This window comes from Megascapheus bottae, chromosome 23 (genome assembly GCF_031878675.1).
Source record: "Megascapheus bottae isolate mThoBot1 chromosome 23, mThoBot2.hap1, whole genome shotgun sequence".
Lineage (NCBI taxonomy): Eukaryota > Metazoa > Chordata > Mammalia > Rodentia > Geomyidae > Megascapheus > Megascapheus bottae.
The window spans coordinates 25353457-25376133 of NC_143531.1; the positions used below are offsets into that span (position 1 = coordinate 25353457).

Sequence of the window (22677 nt, forward strand, 5' to 3'; positions counted from 1 at the left end):
TGGAAGATGAGCTAGCACTTATGGAATGTTGGAGAAGGTGAAGCACTGAGGATGTAAATAAGATAGTAATGCTTTTCATCAACAGACCTGTGCCATCTTAATTTATAGGCTCTTGTGAAAGGCCTACATTAGATACGTAGATATCACACATACATGCTCCATAGAGCTTTTTAGGTAGATCCAGTATGGATATGGGCTTCAAACCTTACCAATCTTCCCACTAAACTGAAAATCTTCACACTTAAGTTTGAAGTTTGCCCACAAATGTGCAAATATAAGTGAAGTGGCTACTGGCAGGCATGCAATGTTTGGCCTCAGAAAGCACATCCTCATCTTTGCAGCCTTCAAGATTTTTCTACACCATCACTTTACCTTTAAGGAAAGCAGGTTTTCCAGAAATATCAAGATGACCTCAGTGTCTGATGATCTCTGGCCAGAACTGGGTCATGTGGCTTAACTTTTATACTGTAAGGATTGTCTTGACTGTCTTGGATCAAGTAGGACACTGTAGCTATGTATAAATGTTCACAGTTCATGTTTTTATACAGATATGAAACTTGCCTTATGATTAAAACATCTGTCCATTGACAATTGGTATAAAGAGTTGTGACTTTATGATGTGTTGTTTTAGGGACAGTTAAAATTATTTCAAATTTGGAAACATTTCAATTAAAATTGCCCTTAAGAGATAGGAATTACCCCAGTGTAACTTTATTATATATAGAACAAACTACTTACACTTAGGTATATGCACTGGAACAAAGGATGAAATAAACACTGATAATCTGAGAGGGTAGTAATAAGGGAGATCATATTTTATTCCATATACTTCTGTATATATGCATTTTCACAACAAACATTTGTGGATTATTCACATAACTTTATTTTTAGAAGGTCTACTGGGTCAAGATAAACCAAACTTTCCATCCCTTGTTTGCATGATCAAGGTTTAAGATCTAAAAATGTCCAGTTTTCTTGTTTTGCTTGGCCCGATCACTTATTCATAATAAACCCTCTTCCTCATAGGTTAATTGCAGTGCATTAGTAAGGTTTAATGTTCTCTGTATGCAAATTTAGAAATTAATGTGCTTGGTACACAAAAAGGTACTTTGCATTGCTTTCCTGCATTAATGTTACAACAGGGAAAGTGGTTGTACAGTCCTTGGCTGCCCCTCAGATAACTAGTCTAAAAATACACAGATAGTAGGCACCAGCTTAGGGGACTGTTTCCTACATCTTGATCAGTGATTGTTATATACATATGTTTTTAAAAAATGACTGAGAATAATTATAGAATCTTAGAGTGCAAAAACTGAAAAGTTAGGGTTCCCCCTACCCAGTGAGGAGGTGCTGAAATGTTTTTTTCATTAAGATGTTTGAAAGCACCAAAAAACATTGAAAGCAATGTGTAAGTTGATAATAAATACCATTTTCCAACAATGGTGTTTTGTAGTAGACATCTTCCTTGGAAATTACACACTGATAGCATAGTGCAAAGACTGCAAACAAATGACAAATATAATCCTGATGTTTATTTATCAAATCTTACCAGTGTAGTCTTTGACCAGCTTTGAAAATAGGGCAGTTTAATTATACTGGCGTACTTGGCAACCAGGTAAGCACAGAAATCTTTTCCAACATTTTTTTTTTAAATGTGGCAACACCGGTCAGTGTGTGGTACAGAAATATACCTACTGAAAATATTGCCATACATCATGAAAACCTGGAGGTAATTTGTATAGTTTGAAATGTCTTCACTTTAGCATATTATACACAAAAGGGCCTTATCATTAAGAACAGAAAAGAGCCTTTTTCTGTGTACAATTTACAGTCTAACTGGCTTTTGATATTAAGTAAATCATACTTAAAAGCTCCAGAGTATGTGGGGCCATGAAACCTGATTAAAGTTTTATACAACAAAAATCCCAGGAAATGTTCTTTTAATAAATGGCTTATTGATATTCTTAGATTCAGTTTAATCATCCAAGAAAAAGTAGTTTCCACTCTTCTTCTGTTCTACATCCTGAAAGAAAAAACAGAAGCAACAAAAATCAGTCACACCATTTCTCCTTCACTCTAGATTTACATCCAGGGAGTGTCTGTGTAACCTTTCCTATGCCCTCCACGCTAGGTTCACGCTTCCAAAGCAGGATCAGTACGCTTTGCCACCCACTCCTACTAACTAGAATATTATTTTTACCTCTAAAACTAGTATTCAAGGAAAGTCCCTTTTCGTAAGATGTTTAGATACATAATATCTGACATGTATTGGAATATTCCTGGGAAAACCATCAAATTCCATGAAAAAAAATTTCGATTTACAGTGCTTGCACAAAAGAACACACTTTGAAAACAGAAAAAAAATTATAAAATAGGCTTTCTCAGAAAATAGTAGCACTGTTAATCCATTGACCTATGTGCTAAACTTATGAGCACACAGAAATGCTTTAATGGATGTATCTGTGACTGAACTGTGAGTCTACCAAAAAAAAAAAAAAGTTAAATGCTCCACAAAAAGTTCTTAACCTGCTGGGTGCTCACAGCAGGTGGTTCACACCTGTAATCCTAGAAACTCAGGAGGCTGAGACCTGAGGATCCTGGCGTAATGCCTGCCTGGGGACTTTAGTGTCCTAAAGTCCGTGAGAGTCTTATCTCCAATCAGCTACCAGAAACCGCAAGTGGCGCTGTGGTCAAGGGATAGAGCATTAACCTTGAGTTGAAAAGCTCAGGGACAGCGCCAGACCGAGTTCAATCCCCTCCCCCCAAAAGTTGTGTTAAGTGCTCAATACATTTTTGTGCAAGAGATTTCTTACAAAGCCTGTCCAAGACCTCACAGTATAGTAGCACTGTTAGGACTACCGATACCACAAGTGCTGTATAGCACAGAAATGAGACATTTCAATTGTTAAAAATGATGGATGGAGTGATGAAAAATACTGTAAGCAAAATGACAGTTGACTTTTCCATCTAAAAATGCATTTTATGGGCTAAAACAATTGCAAGAAAAAAATATGTTCTACAGACAGAAAAATCACTGCTGATTAATTTGATATGGTTTCCCGATTTAAAATTCCATGCTTATTGAAGTTTAATTTTTTTTTTTTTAGGAGTTTAATTTTCTTACAATGATGTAGGTTGCTTCCGGAGGGCCCAAATGTTAGTTACCTGTGACTTAAAGACAGTCTTCCCACATACCTTAATTGAATTAAGTTTATTTATTCGTGGTCTATAGTTGTTTGGGTCTCTTCTGAATGTAATCTCCAGCTGAGACAAAAATTTGTTCATACCAGCCAAGAGGGTTTGAGGACTGGGAGGAGAAAATAAAGATCAAATTTGATAAAACTTTATTCCTTTTTGGAATGAAAACTACTGCCATTGCTCCCTCTAATTCTAATCACAACCTGTTTCAAGGCTTATGTTCACAAATGGCTTTGCTTAGATTAGCTTGTCAGGGGTGATTTTGTGGAAAATAAACAGCTTAATCTGTATGATATATAAAATAAACATCAGAAGTATTTATTTCTGACATGCTCAAGCCCTCTACTACTGAGACACACCTAGTCCCATACGTAGTACTTTCAAAAAGATCACTATTAAGGGTATTTTCAAAATCTCAAACCAACACTTAGTGGAGTAATAGAAGTTGAGATTCACAACCCTTTTAAAAGCCTTAGTTATTGTCTGAATAGTCTCAAGTTGGTATCTGGGGTGGCCTGTACCTTTTTCCTATTCAAGCTTCCTGTAGACACGGGATGACAGACATGCACCACTATATGCAGCTTCTACTGTGAGAGATGGATCTCATGAACTCTACTTATTGCTGAGGCTGCTTGTGAATCATGATCCCCTGGGTCTGTCAAGTAGCATGGATGACGAGTGAGTGAGCCACTGCCCCTTGCTCCTATCTACTCATTACACCACATTATGAGAGGTGGATCATTCGAAGCATTTCATATTCACACATTTTATGAGTAAGCAAATTTTATATATAATGAATTATTTTTTGTCTCCCTCCCCACCCCAGTCGTGGAGCTCGAACTCTGGGCCTGGGTGCTGGCCCTGAGTTCTTCAGCTCAAGGTCACTGCCCTACCTTTGAGCCACAGCGCCACTGGAGAGAAGAGTCTCATGGACTTTAGCTCCAGGTCTGGCTCTGAACCACTATCCTCAGTTCTCAGCTTCCTGATTGGCTAGGATCACAGGTGTGAGCCAACTGCACCTGGCATATAACAAATTCTTTAAGAAATTCTAATTCTCAGCCAGTCGCGGTGGCTCAAGCCTGGAATCCTAGCTACTTAGGAGGCTGAGATCTGAGGATCTCTGCTCAAAGCCAGGCCTGGCATTAAAGGTAGTAAAGAACATGAGACTCTTATCTCTAACTAACCTCTAGAAAACGCGAAGTTTGGGAGTGATATACTAGGATTTAAACTCAAGGCTTCAATATTGTTAGGTAAGCAGTCTACTACTGAGTCACAGCTCCTTCAGCCTTTATTCACCTGGTTATTCTTGGTTGGGTCTTGCTTTTTGCCCATGCCCAGGCCTGGACCTGGAGCTTCCTGCTACACACTTCATGCCATAGATGGGATGTGTGCACCACCATGTCTACCTTCTGTAAAGACGGAGTCTTGTGAATCTTCTGTTCAAGCTAGTCTAGAACTGCAATTTTCCTGATAGTATGTACACCATACCCACCTATTGACTGTGCTGGTCCTGCAAAACATGATTCCCCCCCCCCTCCCGTCCTGGCCAGACTGGTCTTGAACCATGACACTCCTTTGACCTCAAGGTTCACTGGAGGCTTAAACTCCAAGTGTTGGCCACCACACTTGAAATGCTGTCTTACATACCCAAGGTGTATCAGTAGATTTGTATAGTTAACAAAATACACGTGTGTCCTAATGGTAATGAAGCTTCCCAGGAAGTGATTCATGTTAGGGTTCTGTACATGACAAACACTCCTCCAGAGGGCCAGGGGAGAGGAGGCGGCGGCGGCGGCAAAGCCACTCATTTTACCTCTGTTGTGAATCAGTGTGGGATAGTTGGGATCTATTGTTAGCTTAACCACCTGAGTATTAACTGCTTGGATCTCTTTTCACATACATCAAAACTGAAGGTTTGTAAGGGATGATTTACAAAATGAGAAATCTCTCTGAAAACCAGGTAATCTGATAAACGTTAAGGTGAAAGAAAAAGAGTGGTGGCCTAAGGATTCCATTCTATAGTGTAAAAACTCCTCTACTATAATGTGCCACCCAGTCTCTTAGGAGACACAGAATATGAGAGCAAAATTCTGGTTAGGTTGTCAAATTAAAATACAGACATGTAACACTGCTTACGACTATAGGGTGCACATGTGGGCAGGAAATTAACAATTGTACCTGTTGGCCACTGTGTTCTTAGAAGGTACACCGTCAAACACGATCACGCGGTCCGCTAGATAGGTGGCCATGATGAAGTCGTGCTCCACAACAAAGGCTGTCTTCTTCGCATGGAGTATGAAGCTACAACACAAGTGTGACAATCTCGGTTCCTTTGCATCACAAAACTGTCGACTGTTATATTAAGCACACGTGTATGCCTCTCTATGCTCCCCAAAGACACTTATGAGCAAGGTGTTTACCGTTTGACAACCCGAGCTGCCATCAATCTTTGTTCAGAGTCCAAGTACGCAGATGGTTCATCAATCAAATAAACATCAGCAGGTTTACCCAAACAGAGAGCTAAAGCTACTCGCTGCAGTTCACCACCAGATAAGGTCTGCACCTAATTCAAAACAGTTGGCAAACACACTTAAAGATAATCATATTCTAAAATGCTAAGATAGAAGGAATAAGGAAGATTCATCCTGTCAGTACCTCCTGATCAATGATGTTCTCGATCTGCAGAGGCTTCATCACGTCAGTCACAAACTGTGGATGAGTGTACGCATCTCTTATCTTTTCATGTAGTAACTGGCGAACACTTCCCTGGTTTTAATGGAACAAATATTTAAGTGATAAAAATTCAGGAGAATAATCTACAAATGAAATTTACTAAAGTGAGAATACAGAGCAATCAATATGTAGCTAACAGCCCAATTCTACCTTTAATGCTTATCTACCATTTATGGCATGTTTTACAATTTTCTTAAAGATCCATATGTCTAGCAAGGAAAAAGGCAGAAAGAACTCTAAAACTAAAAAAAGTATTTAATAAGCAATGCCAGGTGTGGCTGTTTGTGTTTGCAGCTTTAAGCTCAAATTGGACTCAGGAGTCCAGCGTGAGGTACATAGCAGGTTGCAGGATGGCTTGAAGTATGAGCAAGACTTCCTCTCAAAAGCCAAATGATGTTTGCACAGGTGGCTCATGCTACTCATACTAGTTACTCTAGAGGCTGAGACCTGGAGGATCTCATATTGGCCAGCCCAAGGAAAAACCTTGCTAGATTTTTTCTTTCTTTCTTTTTTTTTTGGTGAGTCTTGGGAGCTTGAACTTGGCCTGGCACTGTCCCTGAGCTCTACAGCTCAAGACTATCGTTCTACTCCTGGGCCTGGGCCTTGGCCTTGTCCTTGAGCTCTTCAGCTCAAGGTTACCACCCTACACTTGAGCCAAGCCCCGCTTCTCATTTTCTAGAGGTTAAGTGGAGATAAGAGTCTCAGGTCTTTTTGTGCCCCGGCTGGCTTTGAACCTTGATCCTCACATCTGAGCCTCCTGAGCAGCTAGGATTACAGGGGTGAGAGCCACTGTGCTCGGCAATCTCGTTAGACTTTATTTCCAAAATAACCAATGAAAGATCAGCTTGGAAGTGTGGTTCAAGTGGTAGTGTACCAGCTGATTAAGCTCAAGATTCAAACACCAATTCTGCCTCTCCCCACTAAGAAGAATTTCCCTTCCTTTGTACAAAATTCATGTATCAACAATTCTTGTTTCCAGGGAATCTTGGCATTATTTATGGATTTTGGGAAACACATCATTAGCTTTTACCAGATGCTCACATGGAAATCTCTTGATTATTTGGAAAGGAAGGGAGAAAAGAAGAGAGGGAGGCAGTAAAAACTGAAGGAAGGAAGGAAGGAAGGAAGGAAGGAAGGAAGGAAGGAAGGAAGGAAGGAAGGAAGGAAAAGAAGGCCAATAGTAAACTGAGGACAATGTTTGAGCAGGAACACTCCTGATTGTCAAAGTTGGTATTTAAAGAGTCAAGTTAGGCAATCAGTAGGAGGTAACAGAAAAAGCAATGGAATGTTCTGTTAAATCCAAAGATGGCTTGCTTATTATTTCTGTCCTGAATATTTTCATGTTTTATCTGCACATTTTATTTCTTTATGGTTGAATAACTTTGCATTCTATGGCTCTTGATGGACATTCGGGTGATTCCTGTTTTGGGTGTTCAAGTTTTGGTGCAGGGTATGTTCTCATTGTTTTGGAATGCATAGCTATGAGCAGAACTTTTGGCACTTAGGATGACTATACTGTAGAATGGACAGTTCCAGCAACATGAGGTTCCAGGTTCTTCACCGGTGGGTATGAAGTGCTATCTTGCTGGTTTTGATGTGCATGTCGCTAATAACAAATGCTTTTAATCACTGTGCTTATTGCTATCTGTACTCCTTCTTTAGAAAAATGTCCTTTTGTTGGACAAGAGGATCCTTGTATTTGGTATTTAATAATTTACTATGGAAAGATGACAAACATTTTAAAAGTATTTTCCAAGCAGGGAATGGTGCCTGTAATCCCAACATCTGAGGGAGTCAGGAAGAGAGCCAATCTAAGACCAATTGGGGCTACATATCGAATTCTAAGCCAGTCAGAGAGGCTGTAAAAAGTTTACTTTGGTGGACTTTAATATAGTAAAGGGGTGCACTTTAGTCCTTAATAAATACACACACACACACACACACACACACACACACACACACACACACACACACACACTTAGTAATTAAATAAATCAAACAACAACTTACAGTTGATTTGGGACTAATCTTCTGTGGCTTGTAACTGACATTGAGAACTGGCACTTCTCCTGCAACACAATACAGGTATATAAGACACAAAAACAGCCCAGACTTCTAAAGATCTTTTTGTGGAATGGAATAAAAGGATGACAGTACCTCCTTCATCAGGCTTAAGTCTTCCAGCAAGCATTCTGATAAATGTCGTCTTGCCCGTACCTGGAAACAGAAGACTGACTGAAGAAATATTTCATATCCAAAGTAAAGTATGATGTTCCACTCGTATTGAATATTAAGAAATTCTAAATATCTTATAGAAAACAATTAAAATCTTTGTATAAACCCAAGCTTATTAGAGGAATAAAGCTTTTGTTTAATTCTTGGCTGTGGTGTGTGCGTGTGAGTGTGTGTGTGTGTGTGAGTGACAGGGATAGACAGCACCAACGCCTGCAAACAGAGCTTCACACCAGCTCAGTGTTTTTGTTTGCCTCTGGTCCTCTACCATTTCGGCCATTCTTCCAGGACAGCTTTGTTGGTTAAGAGTCTTGTATTTTACTGCAGTGTGCGGTTGTCTGTGAACCAAGCTCCTCCAAGCCTCCCCCGCAAGCAGGTACGAATCACCAGAGCTTGCCCTCATGCAATCTTATAATGACTATTTGATACACAGTAAGAACAAAGTTTACAGTTCAAGTCTTAGGATAGTTTTAACTTAGCTACAGTACTACAATCTATTTCGTGGGATGCAGACACCATTAAAACTGCACACTGAAAAGTTTCTTTGACTCAAGTCTGATTCAATATATAGTTTCGTAAGCTATAAAATTGCAATAAAATTTTTTAAAATCATAAGGTAACACTAGATATGCAGCAGTCTAACTCACATTGTAGTTTATGATGACAGTATTAAAAATGTCAGCATTTTTGGGCATTATACCAATAATCCTAGCTGCTCAGGAGGCTGAGATCTGAGGATCATGTTTGAAGCCAGCCTGGGCAGGTAGGTCCATGGCAGTCTTAATCTCCAATTAACTATTAAAATGTCTAAAGTGAGGCTGTGGCTCAAGTGGTGAGTGCTAGGTGTGAGCACAAAAACGCAGGGATCTTGTCTAGGCACTCAGCTCAAGCCTTAGCCTTAGGACCAGCACTGAGAAACAACACTGGCATTTAAAAAAAAAAAAAAAAGGTTCCAAATGTATGCATACAATGAAAGCACCTTTATACTATATTATGTCTAGTTTACCAACATGTCCTGTTTTCCTTACCCATTCTTCCTCGTTTATACATAGAAAAAGCAGCTGCACAGGACATTTTGTTTTTAAAGGAAATTATAAAACAAAATGAGAAACATTAACTGGATGGACAATAAGTTGAAATAAACTATGCTACAAAAATGAGAAGGTACACCAATAAAATGACAATTTACTATAGACATATCTGCTAACCAACAACTGAGTTAAAATTTACCATGGAATAGGTAAAGCTACTGGGGAAATGGAAGCAATGTTCTGGGATTAAACTTACCATTTTCCCCTAGCATCACCATGATTTCAGAATCCGTGAACTCTCCAGCCACAATTGCTAGCTCAAATTCTCCCATCTTTTTCTTCATCCCTGGATATTTGTACATACACATCTTCTTAACTTCTTCTTCATTGGCTGTTTCCGCAACTTTGAAAACAAGTGATGCATCTCGAAACCTCAAGTTTTCTGTTGGAACATAGCCGTCCAGAAAAATGTTTATACCTATTGAGAGGAAAAAGTGCCATGATGTTAGTAAACATAACTTAAAAGACCAGCTCCTGAGAACAATCTAGGTACAGTTTTAAAATTTCTGTGGACTTTTTATAATAATCTGCAGGTTTATGTATGTTTTTTATGTTTAAACAATGTAAATGTGAACACCCACTCACACAAAAGTCACTTAGATAACCTACAATTAGTTACTATTTGTTTACACCATTTTTTTATGCAAAAAAAGGTAGCACAAATATAATTTTTGCTATATTCTTCCATAAGAAGTTATTTTCACAAACAGATTTAAAATTAAAACAGAAGTTTGGGGGACGTTTTAAACACTTCATGAGCATTCAACTGCATACACGATAGCCATACATTTTTACTGCGCACACCTAATGGAAATTGCTCCATAAAAGGAAATACTTTTTCTACAGCAATGGTGTATAGCCTTTAAAATGGATTATTAACTATTTAATTTTCACAGTCATTGAATTCCAAGAGATCACTTTTTGGCTTAAAAGAGCATTAGAAAATGACTCCATATCAGGAACACATTTTCTAAGTAGAGGACAATATAGCATATGGCTAAAACAGATTTTTCAGTTACCTTCTCTTACACTAAAAGGCATGGTTACAACACCATAAGCACTTGGCACACCGTACAAACAGCAGATGAAGTCAGAGAGATAGTCTAACACACTGAGATCATGCTCCACCACAATGATGTATCTGAAAATCAGAAGAGTGTCACTGTTAATTTAACATGACATGTGTGATTAGCTAATACTTTCACATACCTATTTTTTTGTTTTTTTTTTTTGTCGATAGTGGGACTTGAACTCTGGGACTGGGCATTGTCCGAGCTCTTCAGCTCAAGACTATACTGTCCTACCCCTTGAGCCACAGCATCACCCCTGGTTTTCTGGTGGTTAACTGGAGGTAAGTCTCATGGACCTAGCCAGGTGCGTTGGCTCATGCCTATAATCCTAGCTACTCACGAGGCTGAGAACTGAGGATTGCGGTTCAAAGCCAGCCTGGGTACTAAAAGACCTTGAGACTCACATACCTATTCCTGATTATTTCAATTGTAAATTTTAGGAAAAATTATATTAAAAAAAACAAAAGTGTAAAAAACATTAAACAATGCTAAAAAAGAGGTTATGGTTCATTACTAATGATACTAATTTTTCATCAATAAAAAATGTCAGCTAACATGAAAGCTTACATATAAAGGAAATGTAAATGCTACAAAGCAGAAACAATTTACACTCCATTCAGATGGATTTTCTGCTATACAACTTTATTTAGCCCTTTTACTTGTTCTGTACCTTGTGCTAGTTTATAGTAGGAGATGCCTAAAAAGCAGGATCCTTTACCTAAGAATTTTGAATTTACTGGGCAAGATGGGGGCTATCAAATAATATCAGCCACCAAAGAATATGGCAAAGCATGTTCTTCAAATGAGACCTGGTGCTGATCAGCCATCGCACTTCATACATGAGACAGGCTGTAATGTGACTTAAGTGACAAAGCACTGCCAGGAGAGAAGCTACTAAGGAAATAGCCTTCAGGGAAGTAGTACTTTATTACAATTCCAAATTAGTTGCAGTTATTCCTTTTCCATCTCTCCATCTTCAGGCTCTCATTTAACCTGGTACAATGCTACTCAACTTTTATTGAGCACCCTCTCAAATGTCACCCACTAGATCTCTGTTACGATATAGTTTCTTATTCTTGAACTTCTGTTGTAAATATGTGAAATGGTATTTGTCAATCTTCCTCTTTCTACCCCCCCCTTTTTTTTGAGGGTCATGGGGCTTGAACTCGGCTTGAGTGCTGTCTCTGAGCTCTTCTGCTCAAGGCTACCACCCTATCCTTGAGCCAAGTCTCATTTCCCATTTTCTAGAGGTTAATTGGAGATATAAGAGTCTCAGGACCTTTTGTGCTCAGGCTGGCTTTGAACTTGATCCTCACATCTCAGCCTCCGGAGTAGCTATGATTACAGGTGTGACCCACGTACAATTTTTTTCATCAACATATATAAAATATACTTGTAGGCTATAAACTTATTTTAAGCTTCTCTAATTCTACATTAAAAATAAATCCATACTGCTCATAAATAAGGTAAGTTATCTTGATGTTCAGAAACTATACACGTTATCCATCTTCAAACAGAGTCACAACATCAGTATGCACTGTCACAAAAAGGCAAATAAAAAAATCTGAAGTATCACTCTCATATAGTAGAAAAAAAAATGGCACAGATGATATGTTATGGTTCAAACCAGGTACCCAGCAGGTACAAAGGCAGCTTAAGGCTACTGCTCTACCCTTGAGCCAAGCCTCATTTCCCTTTTCTAGGGATCAACTGGAGATAAGAGTCTCAGGTTCTTTTGCTATGCTGGCTAGCTTTGAACCTTGATCCTCAGATCTCAGCCTCCAGAGTAGCTAGGATTATAGGCGTGAACCACCACCCGGCTGTTTCTATCCCTTTTAAATGACATTGATAAAGACAGAAGTCCATGATTTGACTGTAGTCAGCCACTGTTTTGTGAGAATGTGGGAATACAATTTTATAGCACAGTAAGAAATCTGTGTTGTAAATAGTTAACACTCTATAATTAACTTCAGGAAGTCTGTTATGATGCATTTCTCCTAGTTTATTATGATTCCTTTCTCCACTTCTCTCCCTGCTGAGATATTTTTCTAATCATCTCCAAAATCCTTTTATTGTATAAAAAAACTGAATACATGCTTTGACACACAGGAAAATTTTACAAGAGAAGTTCATTTCCTCTTGCTCTCTTTCACCAGTGTATCACTATATATGGCTAACTTTATCTTATATAAACAAGAATCACTGATGTCTGAAAATGGGACAGAAATGTAATATATTCTCAGGTAGATGAGATTTGAATCTGTCTCACCCTCTTACAAGTGTGTTGGTAAAGCTTTTGTCATCTCTTTCTGGAGGAAGTGTTGTGGGATGACTTTCTCACTCTTTCATTGGTGGGATGACTTTCTCACTATTTCGTTTGTTCTGAAGTCCTTCCTTACCTTTTTCTCCATTTTCCTATTTTTTTAAAAGTCTAATTGTTTAATTTTAAATTTATTCATTAAAAGTACACGATGTCTTATTTTCTAGTAACTCGCCTAACATTTACAAAAGGAACTAAAAGTGAGCTGGCTCCAAATTACTTTCCTTTATGCCTGGACTAGGCTCCCCAAATAGCTAGGATTTCAAATGTGAGACACCATGCCCAGTGTAGAGGAAGCTAAAATTCTGCTGGTAGCTCGAAGTAGCAAAGATGAACAATATGTACACGTTCACAACATGCTAAATGTTTTTGAAAACAAAAACAACAACAACAAAAATCTAAATTCTTAAAACAATATAGGAATATCCCAGAGGTATACTTACCTGTCTGGATTTATTAGTGACCGGATGGTAATGGCAGCTTTTAAACGCTGCTTGACATCTAGGTAACTAGAAGGCTCATCAAACATGAAACTAAGAAAACAAACAACAATTATTATATTCAGATACACCTAATACATTTCTGCCTTACATGATGTTTTAAAGCAGTGTAACACTAATAGCTTCTGAATTACCAAAGATCTCCTCAAATACTAATGAAGAGAGGCTACCTTTAATGGTAAAATTTTCTATATTCTGTTCTGAAGTAGAAGTAAACAATTACGGAAAGGGAAATGCATATGAAGTTTGAGAACTTCTCAGTTTAGGGTTACTTCTAAACTGCACTTCTTCATGAAAAATATTCTTTATACAATCTGAATTAGTTCAGATTGAGCATTTCTCAAGATATATAAAGCTTGAAAGGTTAACCTACATATCAGCTTTCTGTATGCAAACAACAGCACAAGCAAATCTCTGCAACTCTCCTCCAGAGAGATCTTCAACATTTCGCTCCTTTAGGTGTGTTAAATCTAAAAAAAAACAAAAAAAAACAAATATAAGCATTGCATTCAAACTCCATCTTACCTCTTCTGGCAAAATGTAGACTGCATGTCATCACTGGGTTTTGGTGTTATTTCAGTTAAAAATTGTGTAATATATCAAGCAATAGGAATTACCTCATTTACTTTAATAATGTATATATAAAGATGTATATCTTTATAACTAAGTATAGTCTATTAAAACATACGTATATTGTTCAAGATGCACTGTACTTATAATCTGACTTGTTGAAATAAAATGCCTTTATATAACATCTTGGGGGTGGGAGGAAGGAAAACACAACATATACAAAATAAGCACTTACCAAGCTGTTGACATACAATTGTCTGTGTTTTTGTTTCATCCTTTCGGTCTAAAATAGATCCTACTGTTCCCTGTCATAAAATATAAGAAATAGTTACTGTTATTTTACTAGTAAAAGGAACAAATTTGTATAAATTCTACAGTATATCTATTGTTTTTAACAAGTCACTGACCTTAGCAGCTTTGGGAATCTGGTCTACATATTGTGGTTTGATAATGGCTTTTAGATCATCTTCTAGAATCTTGGTAAAGTAATTTTGTAATTCTGATCCACGGAAGTAAGTCAAAATTTCCTGCCAGTCAGGAGGATCCTAGAAACATACATAATAATGACCTGAATTCACGCTAATAATGCAACCAAAACAAGGATGAATGCTTTATAAAAGAGTACATATATGATACTTGGTTTCTAAGTTACCTTTTTAAGGAGAGGTGAAGGATTTAATTTCAAGAAAATGAAACATTTTTAATTGGTAGTAACATATTTTAGTTAGAAAAGGAAATGAAAGAGCTCTGTTAATAGTTCTTCAGAATGATCTTCAAAGTAAGAACATTAGGAGCCAGGAGTTTGGCTTCGTGGTACTGTGCTTGCCTAGTAGGCGTGAAGACCTAAGTTCAATTCCTGGTACCAAATACATAGAAAAAGCCAGAAGTGGTGCTGTAGCTCAAGGGGTGGGACTCTAGCCTTGAGAACGCACAAAGAAAGAACATTAAACCCAATATTTCTAATAAAAGCACCCCAAAACATAAATTTCTATGTGTTAATACATACATCATATTTGCCAAGGTTTGGCTTTTGCTTTCCTGCTAAAATCTTTAATGCAGTTGACTTTCCAATACCATTAGTTCCAACTAACCCCAAAACTTCACCTGGACGAGGGATTGGCAACCTGTTAAAATATACAAAAACAAAACCCAACTCAGACTTATGCAGAAAAAAAAAAAACCAAACACCTCTACTGAACAGAAAAATGATGCATTTTAATGCATTTGCACATCACACGCACCCATTAATAAGGTGAAAAAGTTATTGTCTATTAGGAAAAAACAGCCAAGAAAAAACTGTTAATTGTTAGAAATGCATTCATTACTTCAAACTTTATCTAATTTTCATTTAAAACACATTATAAAATAAAATTTCTTCTTTATACTTAAGTCTCATTTTATGTTCAATAAAATGCTTTGGGTAAAAAATGCTTTCATAGCAGGTGCAGCCTCACACTGACATGTAAAAATTCCTAGCCTGCCTTTTACTTACAAGGAAAGAAGTGTCACATCAACCAGAAATATCCACTCCTTTCTCCCTGATGCAGTTGGCCCTTAAAGCTGGCAGGTTGAAAAATACCTTTTCATTAGTAAAGTCTAGTTTCCCAGATTCAAACTATTACTGTTCAGCAGATAAAAACCTCAAAGAACTAAGGACTTTGTGATTTAATATGTCCAAGTTCAGAGTGCTTTTCTTTGTAGGTCATAAGATTAATGGACTAAAAAAAAAAAAAACAAAAAAAAAACAAAGGCAAATTGCCTTAAAAGAAAGAGCTTGTAACTTTTCCACTTGCTTAAGCTGAGTTTCTAAATCCAGAAATTATAATCAAAATGGGCTAAAATATGGCACTTAGTTGTTTAAAAGTCCAGAGACTAACAAGAGCAGAACAAATCATGAACACACATTATTTATATATATATGAATGTATGTATTCATATGTCCATAATTTTGCATGATGCCTTGAAATGTGATTTACCTTTGGTACATGGTCAATGTACATTTTTCCCCTATTTTTCTGAAAATTCCAAATGTATTTAACTCTTGATTGAATAAATACTGACCAGAGGATCACTGACTAGAAAATATACCTGTGAAGTTTGAAGGCATTGGCACAATATCGATGCGTTGTTTCTTTTTCCAAGTTGCTTGGTAAATTGACAATTGATAAGGCGCCAAAAGGGCATTTCTGTTATGTAAAGAATACATTTTGTATTAATTTTCAGAAGCATCATGTTAGTAAAAAGGATTAAGATTTTTAAAACAATCTTCCAAACATGAGTTTCATAAAGATGTAAAATATGATTTCCTTCTGTTCCTTGAATGCCCAAACTATTGACTAGTATTTCCTTTCACAACTGATAAAATCCTAAATAACATTCCTTTAGTGAGTATTACATTCATTTAAACTCATGTTTGTAGCAGTTGCTTTCTTTTGTATTATTTCTTCTTATTTCCTTTATTTAATTATTCCTGTCCTTGTATGCTTTCTTTCCTAGCTTCGGGAAAACCTCTTACAGTCTTGCATTCTAAATTGTTACGGGGTTGTTTCTATCTTATCAATAGCTAGCATTAGTGTGCAGGCCATGGATCAATGCCTTTGTGTGTGACTTACATCTACCCTACACAGAATAGATATTTCAACATTAATTCATATTTAAAAAGAAAACATTCATAGAAAATCATATCCAAAATATTTAATCATCAGACAAATAATCATGGGGCAATAATGGTAAGCATGAGGTCTCTTCAGAGTGGTAATGAAGGTACAGGAATAGCTCAGAATTATAGACAATGATAAGGATATCCAAACAGTATAATCTCATACTCTAGATTTGTCCAGTGAATTTAAGAGACCGCTCCATTTTATAAACTGTAAAAAGAACTGAAACAAAACCTCTTTTGTCTAATAATCACCACCTTTTAACCAAAACAGTCATTCATTCTTTTTATATCACACCATATATATCATTATATATATTCCTAGGGTTGTAATGGCTCAAGTAAATCCTCAACTTAGGAAGTCTGAAGTTTTGAGTTACCAACATAAACTAAAATATAAACAATTTCTTTCTTCTTTCATTCTTTTTTTTTTTTTTTTTGTGGGTCATGGGTCTTAAACTCAGCCTGGGCACTCTTCCTGAGCCCTACCCCTGGGCCTGGCTGGGTGCTGTCCCTGAGCTTTTCAGCTTAAGACTACCACCCTATCCTTGAGCCAAGTCTCATTTCCCATTTTCTAGAGGTTAATTGGAGATAAGAGTCTCAGGACCTTTTGTGCTCAGGCTGGCTTTGAACTTGATCCTCACATCTCAGCCTCCGGAGTAGCTATGATTACAGGTGTGACCCACGTACAATTTTTTTCATCAACATATATAAAATACTTGTAGGCTATAAACTGATTTTAAGCTTCTCTAATTCTACATTAAAAATAAATCCATACTGCTCATAAATAAGGTAAGTTATCTTGATATTCAGAAACTATACACGTTATCCATCTTCAAATAGTCACAACATCAGTATGCACTGTCACAAAAAGGCAAATAAAAAAAATCTGAAGTATCACTCTCATATAGTAGAAAAAAAAATGGCACAGATGATATGTTATGGTTCAAACCAGGTACCCAGCCCTTAGGGTATACAAAAGCATATGTAATAAAAGATTAGCAGATATTCATTGTAAGAAGTACTTCCAATTTATTTTTAAAACAAGGGAAGAAAATACTCTCAGGTATCCATGTAATTTTTCTGGATACTTAACCAAGGATTCAGAAACTGAAGTAGAATATACCTATGGTTTATTTGAACAATTTATAGGATGGTATCCACACTCTGATGAAGTTCCTTTTTATATTACCTACAAATAAAAATATCTAAATTAAGAACTTTATACAGTGATTCCTCTCTCTTATGAACTAAAGTTGGAAATTTAACCATTTATAAGTCAAAAGTCTAATCAAACTTTTCAGTGAAACAGAAATGAAGTAAACTCTTTAAAAATTTCCTTTTGGGATAAATTTAACAGAAGCATACCTAGGGTAGAGTAGAAGCAGTATTTAAGGATTAAATTTTAAATTTTCCATTGTTGTGCTCATTTCTACGTAAAAGTAGTTTATTTAAAATTAAAAGGCATGAAAGACATGATATGTGACAGTCATGCTTTTGTATATGTATTTTTAAAACATTCTGGTAAAGCCATGCTGAAGTATATGAATCAGTAGAAAATAAATATGATAAGAATAGTTTCCTGAAAACATGGCTTAATGAATTTAAAAAGCAACAGCTTTCTCATAAAAATACCACTTTCCTAACTCATTTGCCCTATACTTTATAACTTTAAAAATAGGTATCCACAATTTTAGGATATCACTTTTGGATTATATATTTGATCCTAAATGAAATATTTCCACTTACCTTAATACAAATACCACAACCAATACATAGAGTTTCAGAAATCCATGCTATTTTGCTCTGAGGTGTAACCTCTATGCACAGTTTTCCTGGTAAAGAAAAAAGATACAACTAAGTAATTTCCCTGGATCTTTCAGAATTTTCTGAACATTGCACAGAACAGACTTTCAAAACAGAGTATACAAAAATACACTTGAGACAATGCTGTAAGTCAATGCTGTGTCTGGGTAAACTTCTGACAAATTTCTCAGTTTATAGAAATAATCTGGACCGCTATAAGCAGATGACTAGTATGTTATTTAATCTACTATGGGGAAGAAAATAGTTTAGTAAAAATACAACAAAGCTTAAAATAGAGAAACAGACACACATTTTTTTTTTTTCTTCCCTGCTGGTCTTACTGCTTGAAAACTCAGGGCCTGGGCACTCTTCCCGAGCTTTTGTGGTCAAAGCTAGCACTCTACCAACCACTTGAGCCACAGCTCTAATTCCAGCTTTTTTGACTGTTAATTGGGGCTTATCAGAGTCTCATGGGGTTTTCTGCCTCAGCTGGCTTTAAACCAGGATCATAATTCTATCTCAATCTCCTCAGCAGCTAGTATTATAGGTGTGAGCCATAAGCACCTCGCCTTAAAACTTTCCTTTACCCTTAGATAATCCACAGAATAGCTTACCCATTCGAACCACCGGGCAACTCTTTTTGCATTCCTGTCGACATTTTTTAGGTTTACATTTATCATGGTTGACAATAGCAATTCTTGTTAATTTGTCCGCCATAATTGTAAGAAAGTAATAATATCCAGTTCTTCTGTTAAAGAAAAATTTGAGAAATACGGTGAATTCAATGCAATTACTTCAGAAAAATAATTCGTAAGCATAGAAGTTACAATGAACAATGTAAATCTTCCTCATTTGGAGATGTTATGATTATGTAAAAACAAGATCTTTTTTAAAAACAGCTAAATAATGTAGTGAAGTTAGAGAAATAAAATTTAATGTAATCTTAAGATGTAGGTAAGAAAATCTTGTCACTTAAAATAGTAACAGAAAATGCATAGGAATATCCTTAATACACACATACACATAAACATATACATCTAAACAGTAAATGCAAAAAAGTTCTATCAAATTAAATGACACAATACTTCAGTATTTACTATAAAGAACAGCCAAGGACTGGCAAAACAAGAATTGGGACTGTGCTCACTTTAAGTTTTTATATAAACAGCGTCATCACATGCAGATCAAAGCAGACTGATTAATATTCTGCAGTACTGAGACTGGTGCAGATGCTAATTTAATTAGAATGGTAATTAAGTCATGCTACAAAGAACATTACACTCTACACCAATTCATCTCCACATGTGACGAACCTGAAGCCAAAAGACATTTACAGATCCGCCCCCATTTGCTTTTTCTGTGATCTTCAACTCTTATTTTTTGCCAGTCCAAGTGCTTGAACTCAGGGCCTGAGCACTGTCCTTGGGCTTTCTCAAGGATAGAGCTTTATCACCTGAGCCACAGTACCACTTCTGGCTTTTTCTATGTATGTGGTACGGAGGAACTGAACCCGGGTCTTTGTGCATGCTAGGCAAGCACTCTACCACTAGGTTGAACTCCCAGCCCCAACTCTTCTCTATTTTGATAGACTACGTTTCTTAGGTCTTTTTCCAATGGAACAGGACTTTTTTTTTTTTTTTTTTTTTTTTTGACAGTCCTGGGGCCTGGGTACTTTTCCTGAGAGTCTTTGTGCTCAAGGCTAATACTCTACAACTTGAGCTATAGTACCACTTTTGGCCTTTTCTGCACAGTTTTATTGGAGAGAAGAATCTCATGGGCATTTCTGTCCAGGCTGGCTTCAGTCTCCTGAGTAGCTAGGATTATAGGCTTGAGCCACCAGAACCAGGATAGGACAACAAATCTTGGATCTTCATTCTGCCTCAGATGATTCCCTTTCCTTCCTCCTTAAAAAGTTATGCCTCTCATTCCATCCAACTGCTTCCGTCATTTGCTTGGTAGTTTACTAATATCCTCTTTTTATACCTCCTGACATTCTGATAGTCCAATGGGCCCATAGATCATTAGTATACTAGCAGCTTGTCCTCTCAGCTTAACTACTCTCTTCTAGTCTTATGCATTCTATCACAACCTTTCATTCATTGACCTTGTCATTCCCAATAATTGCAATCCTTCCATGACCTCAATTCTGAATAACCCATTCTCCAACTACGACTCCTTATCCTTGCAGAATACTGCTGTAGTACATGACATCCATTAACAAACCTCTAGTTTCTCTCATTCTTTAAACATATGATCACTAGCTTCTGATAGTGATCCATTCCCTTCTAAGTAAAAGTCAGTGTTTCAAGGACCCAGTACATTATCAGTCAACACTTGTCAACTTTCTAAATTGATCACTGACTATTCTGACTCTTGTTTACAAAACTGTTGATCCTAGTACACTCCAGGTTCCTGCTTCAACGTTTGGCACTGTTCCTTCTGCTGGTGGTGTCACATAGCTCAGTTTTTCATTTTTGTAAGCTATTACTTAGGGAAACGTAGTTACGTACTACATTTTTCATATGCTCATGCTTTATATGTATAGATTTACGGATGTGTTTATACATATATGCATCCACTCTACATATTTTTTCATTTTCCAAGTAGAATGTACCCCATTAATATGATAAAAAAGGAATTGTGTTCCTTCTAGAGGCTCGACCAGTGCCCAACACATAATGGGAGCTCCCACACTCCTGCTGAATGAGAAAGCAGATTTAAACATGGTAAATAACTTTTTCTTAGGTTATACTAACTCCAAGACTTGCATGTTACCAATATGGTAACAGATGTTCACTAGATTATAAACTGTGGGGAAAAAAAAATCACCAAAAAGGAACAGAGTAGTTGTATAATAAACTGAGCTATGATGATAAACAAGGTCACTTCTTTAAAAACTGGTCCAGGTCTCCTGAAGTTTTAAAAGAATTTAAATGACTTGAGTTATGAACCCAAAGAGCTCCTAGCTTCAAAAACAAAACAAGACCAACAAATAAAAATCAGCAAGAAAAAGACAAGAAGAGATGCTAACTTAGGTTACCTATTAAACTGGGCACTACTCCAATTTAAATGCAAACTTCTTTGCTAGCAAACTTTCCCCTTTAAGAGATAAACCTTTTACTATTAAATTGCTTAAACTTTATTTTTGCCAAGTGACTGAAATGCTTCACCTAATTATTCAACTGTTTTGAAAATCAGAATTGAAAAGTTTACCTCAGTATAAGATTATACCGAAGGTGGCATTGGTCGATTTATCCAACAGTGACAAATCATTATTCATTTAAGAAACATGAATATATTCTTACATGGAAAGCATTTCTAGCTTAGGGATAAAATAATGATAAAGCTGTATAAAAGTACTGATGAGAGACTGCTGTTACAGAACAATTTTTTCTAATCTATTGCTACAGTAGACTACTGTCCCCAAACAAGATGGGAGACAGCACAACTCTTGACTTCCATGGGTCCTTTCCCTTGAGCAGTCGGTGTATGTTCTTCCTGAAGTTTTTAAGTGTGGAAGGACCACGTTTTGCTTGTTTTTTTTTTTTTAAATAAAAACCAAAACCTTTTGTTTAAACGCCGTTTAAAGAGGGTTTTGGTGACAAGGTAAAACACCATGCTCGGGTGGCGGCTACAGAATGCCTATTCTCTGAGCACTCGTGGAAGGGCCTGGTTAGCAGCCTCGTGGAGAAGAAGAGCGGTGACAGTTAACCCCTTCGTCATCGGTTTTCCCATCGGGACGGGGAAGCCGTGGGTGAGCTTCACCGGTGGTGGTGGGACGCTCCGCGCTGGCTTTGAGTCCACGCCAGCGCGGGAGAGACGTCTACTGAGACCTTCGCTCGGGAAAGGCCCCATCCGCGCCCTCGCCGAGGGAGGGGGAGACGGCGGACGTGGGGCCCTTGGGCGGGGGAGCGACTCCACTCGGGGCCGGGACAAGCGGGGCGTCCGTCCGCCGCTTCCCCTCAGGTGTGGGAGTGGACTCGGGGCGGCCAGATGCTATGATCACCCCCGCGGTCACCGAGAGCGCGGAGGAAGAGCCGGGCGGGAGCGGGGACCCCGGGGCGCGGGCCCGAGGCCTGGGCGGCGGCGTGCGAGGCGGGGGCCCGGCGGTTCCAGCTGCTCCGCCGGAGCCGGCTGCCACGCGCCGCCGCCGGCCTAAGCACAGGCTCCGGGACCACATCCCCGCCGTCCTTCCAAGGCGGCGGCCCCAGGCCGGCCCCCTCCCGGCCATCCACGTACCTGGAGCTGACGATTCCCCCGGCGGTGGGGACGGGGAAGGCCCGCGCGTCCCTCAGCCACACGGCGTGTTCCTACAGACACCGGCCAAAATGGCGGTGCCCAGCCGCTGTCTCGCGCGAGCCACACAGGCGCAGCGCGCCTGCGCAGACAGAGCGCGGGGGTGGGGGGGCGGAGCCCGAGCGGTAGGGAAGACGAGAAGCGTGTGTTGACGTCATTGCTCGGCGACCGCAGTTGGACGTCATCGGGGCAGCCTGGCCAT

General features: G+C 38.1%; 1 protein-coding gene across 1 annotated transcript; it reads right to left on the minus strand.

The window, feature by feature from the left end:
• Positions 1-800: 800 nt before the first annotated feature.
• Abce1 (ATP binding cassette subfamily E member 1) lies at positions 801-22665 on the minus strand. The gene is made up of 18 exons (XM_090356893.1): positions 22419-22665; positions 18794-18927; positions 18123-18208; positions 15803-15900; positions 14721-14838; positions 14122-14259; positions 13950-14019; positions 13518-13614; positions 13088-13177; positions 10274-10395; positions 9451-9672; positions 8089-8148; positions 7942-8000; positions 5854-5964; positions 5619-5761; positions 5377-5499; positions 3196-3307; positions 801-2023 (listed from the first exon to the last, which is right to left on the minus strand). The coding sequence occupies exons 2-18, from the start codon at positions 18894-18896 to the stop codon at positions 1976-1978; spliced, it is 1800 nt and encodes a 599-aa protein (XP_090213019.1). The 5' UTR covers positions 18897-18927; positions 22419-22665; the 3' UTR covers positions 801-1975.
• Between the last annotated feature and the right edge of the window lie 12 nt (positions 22666-22677).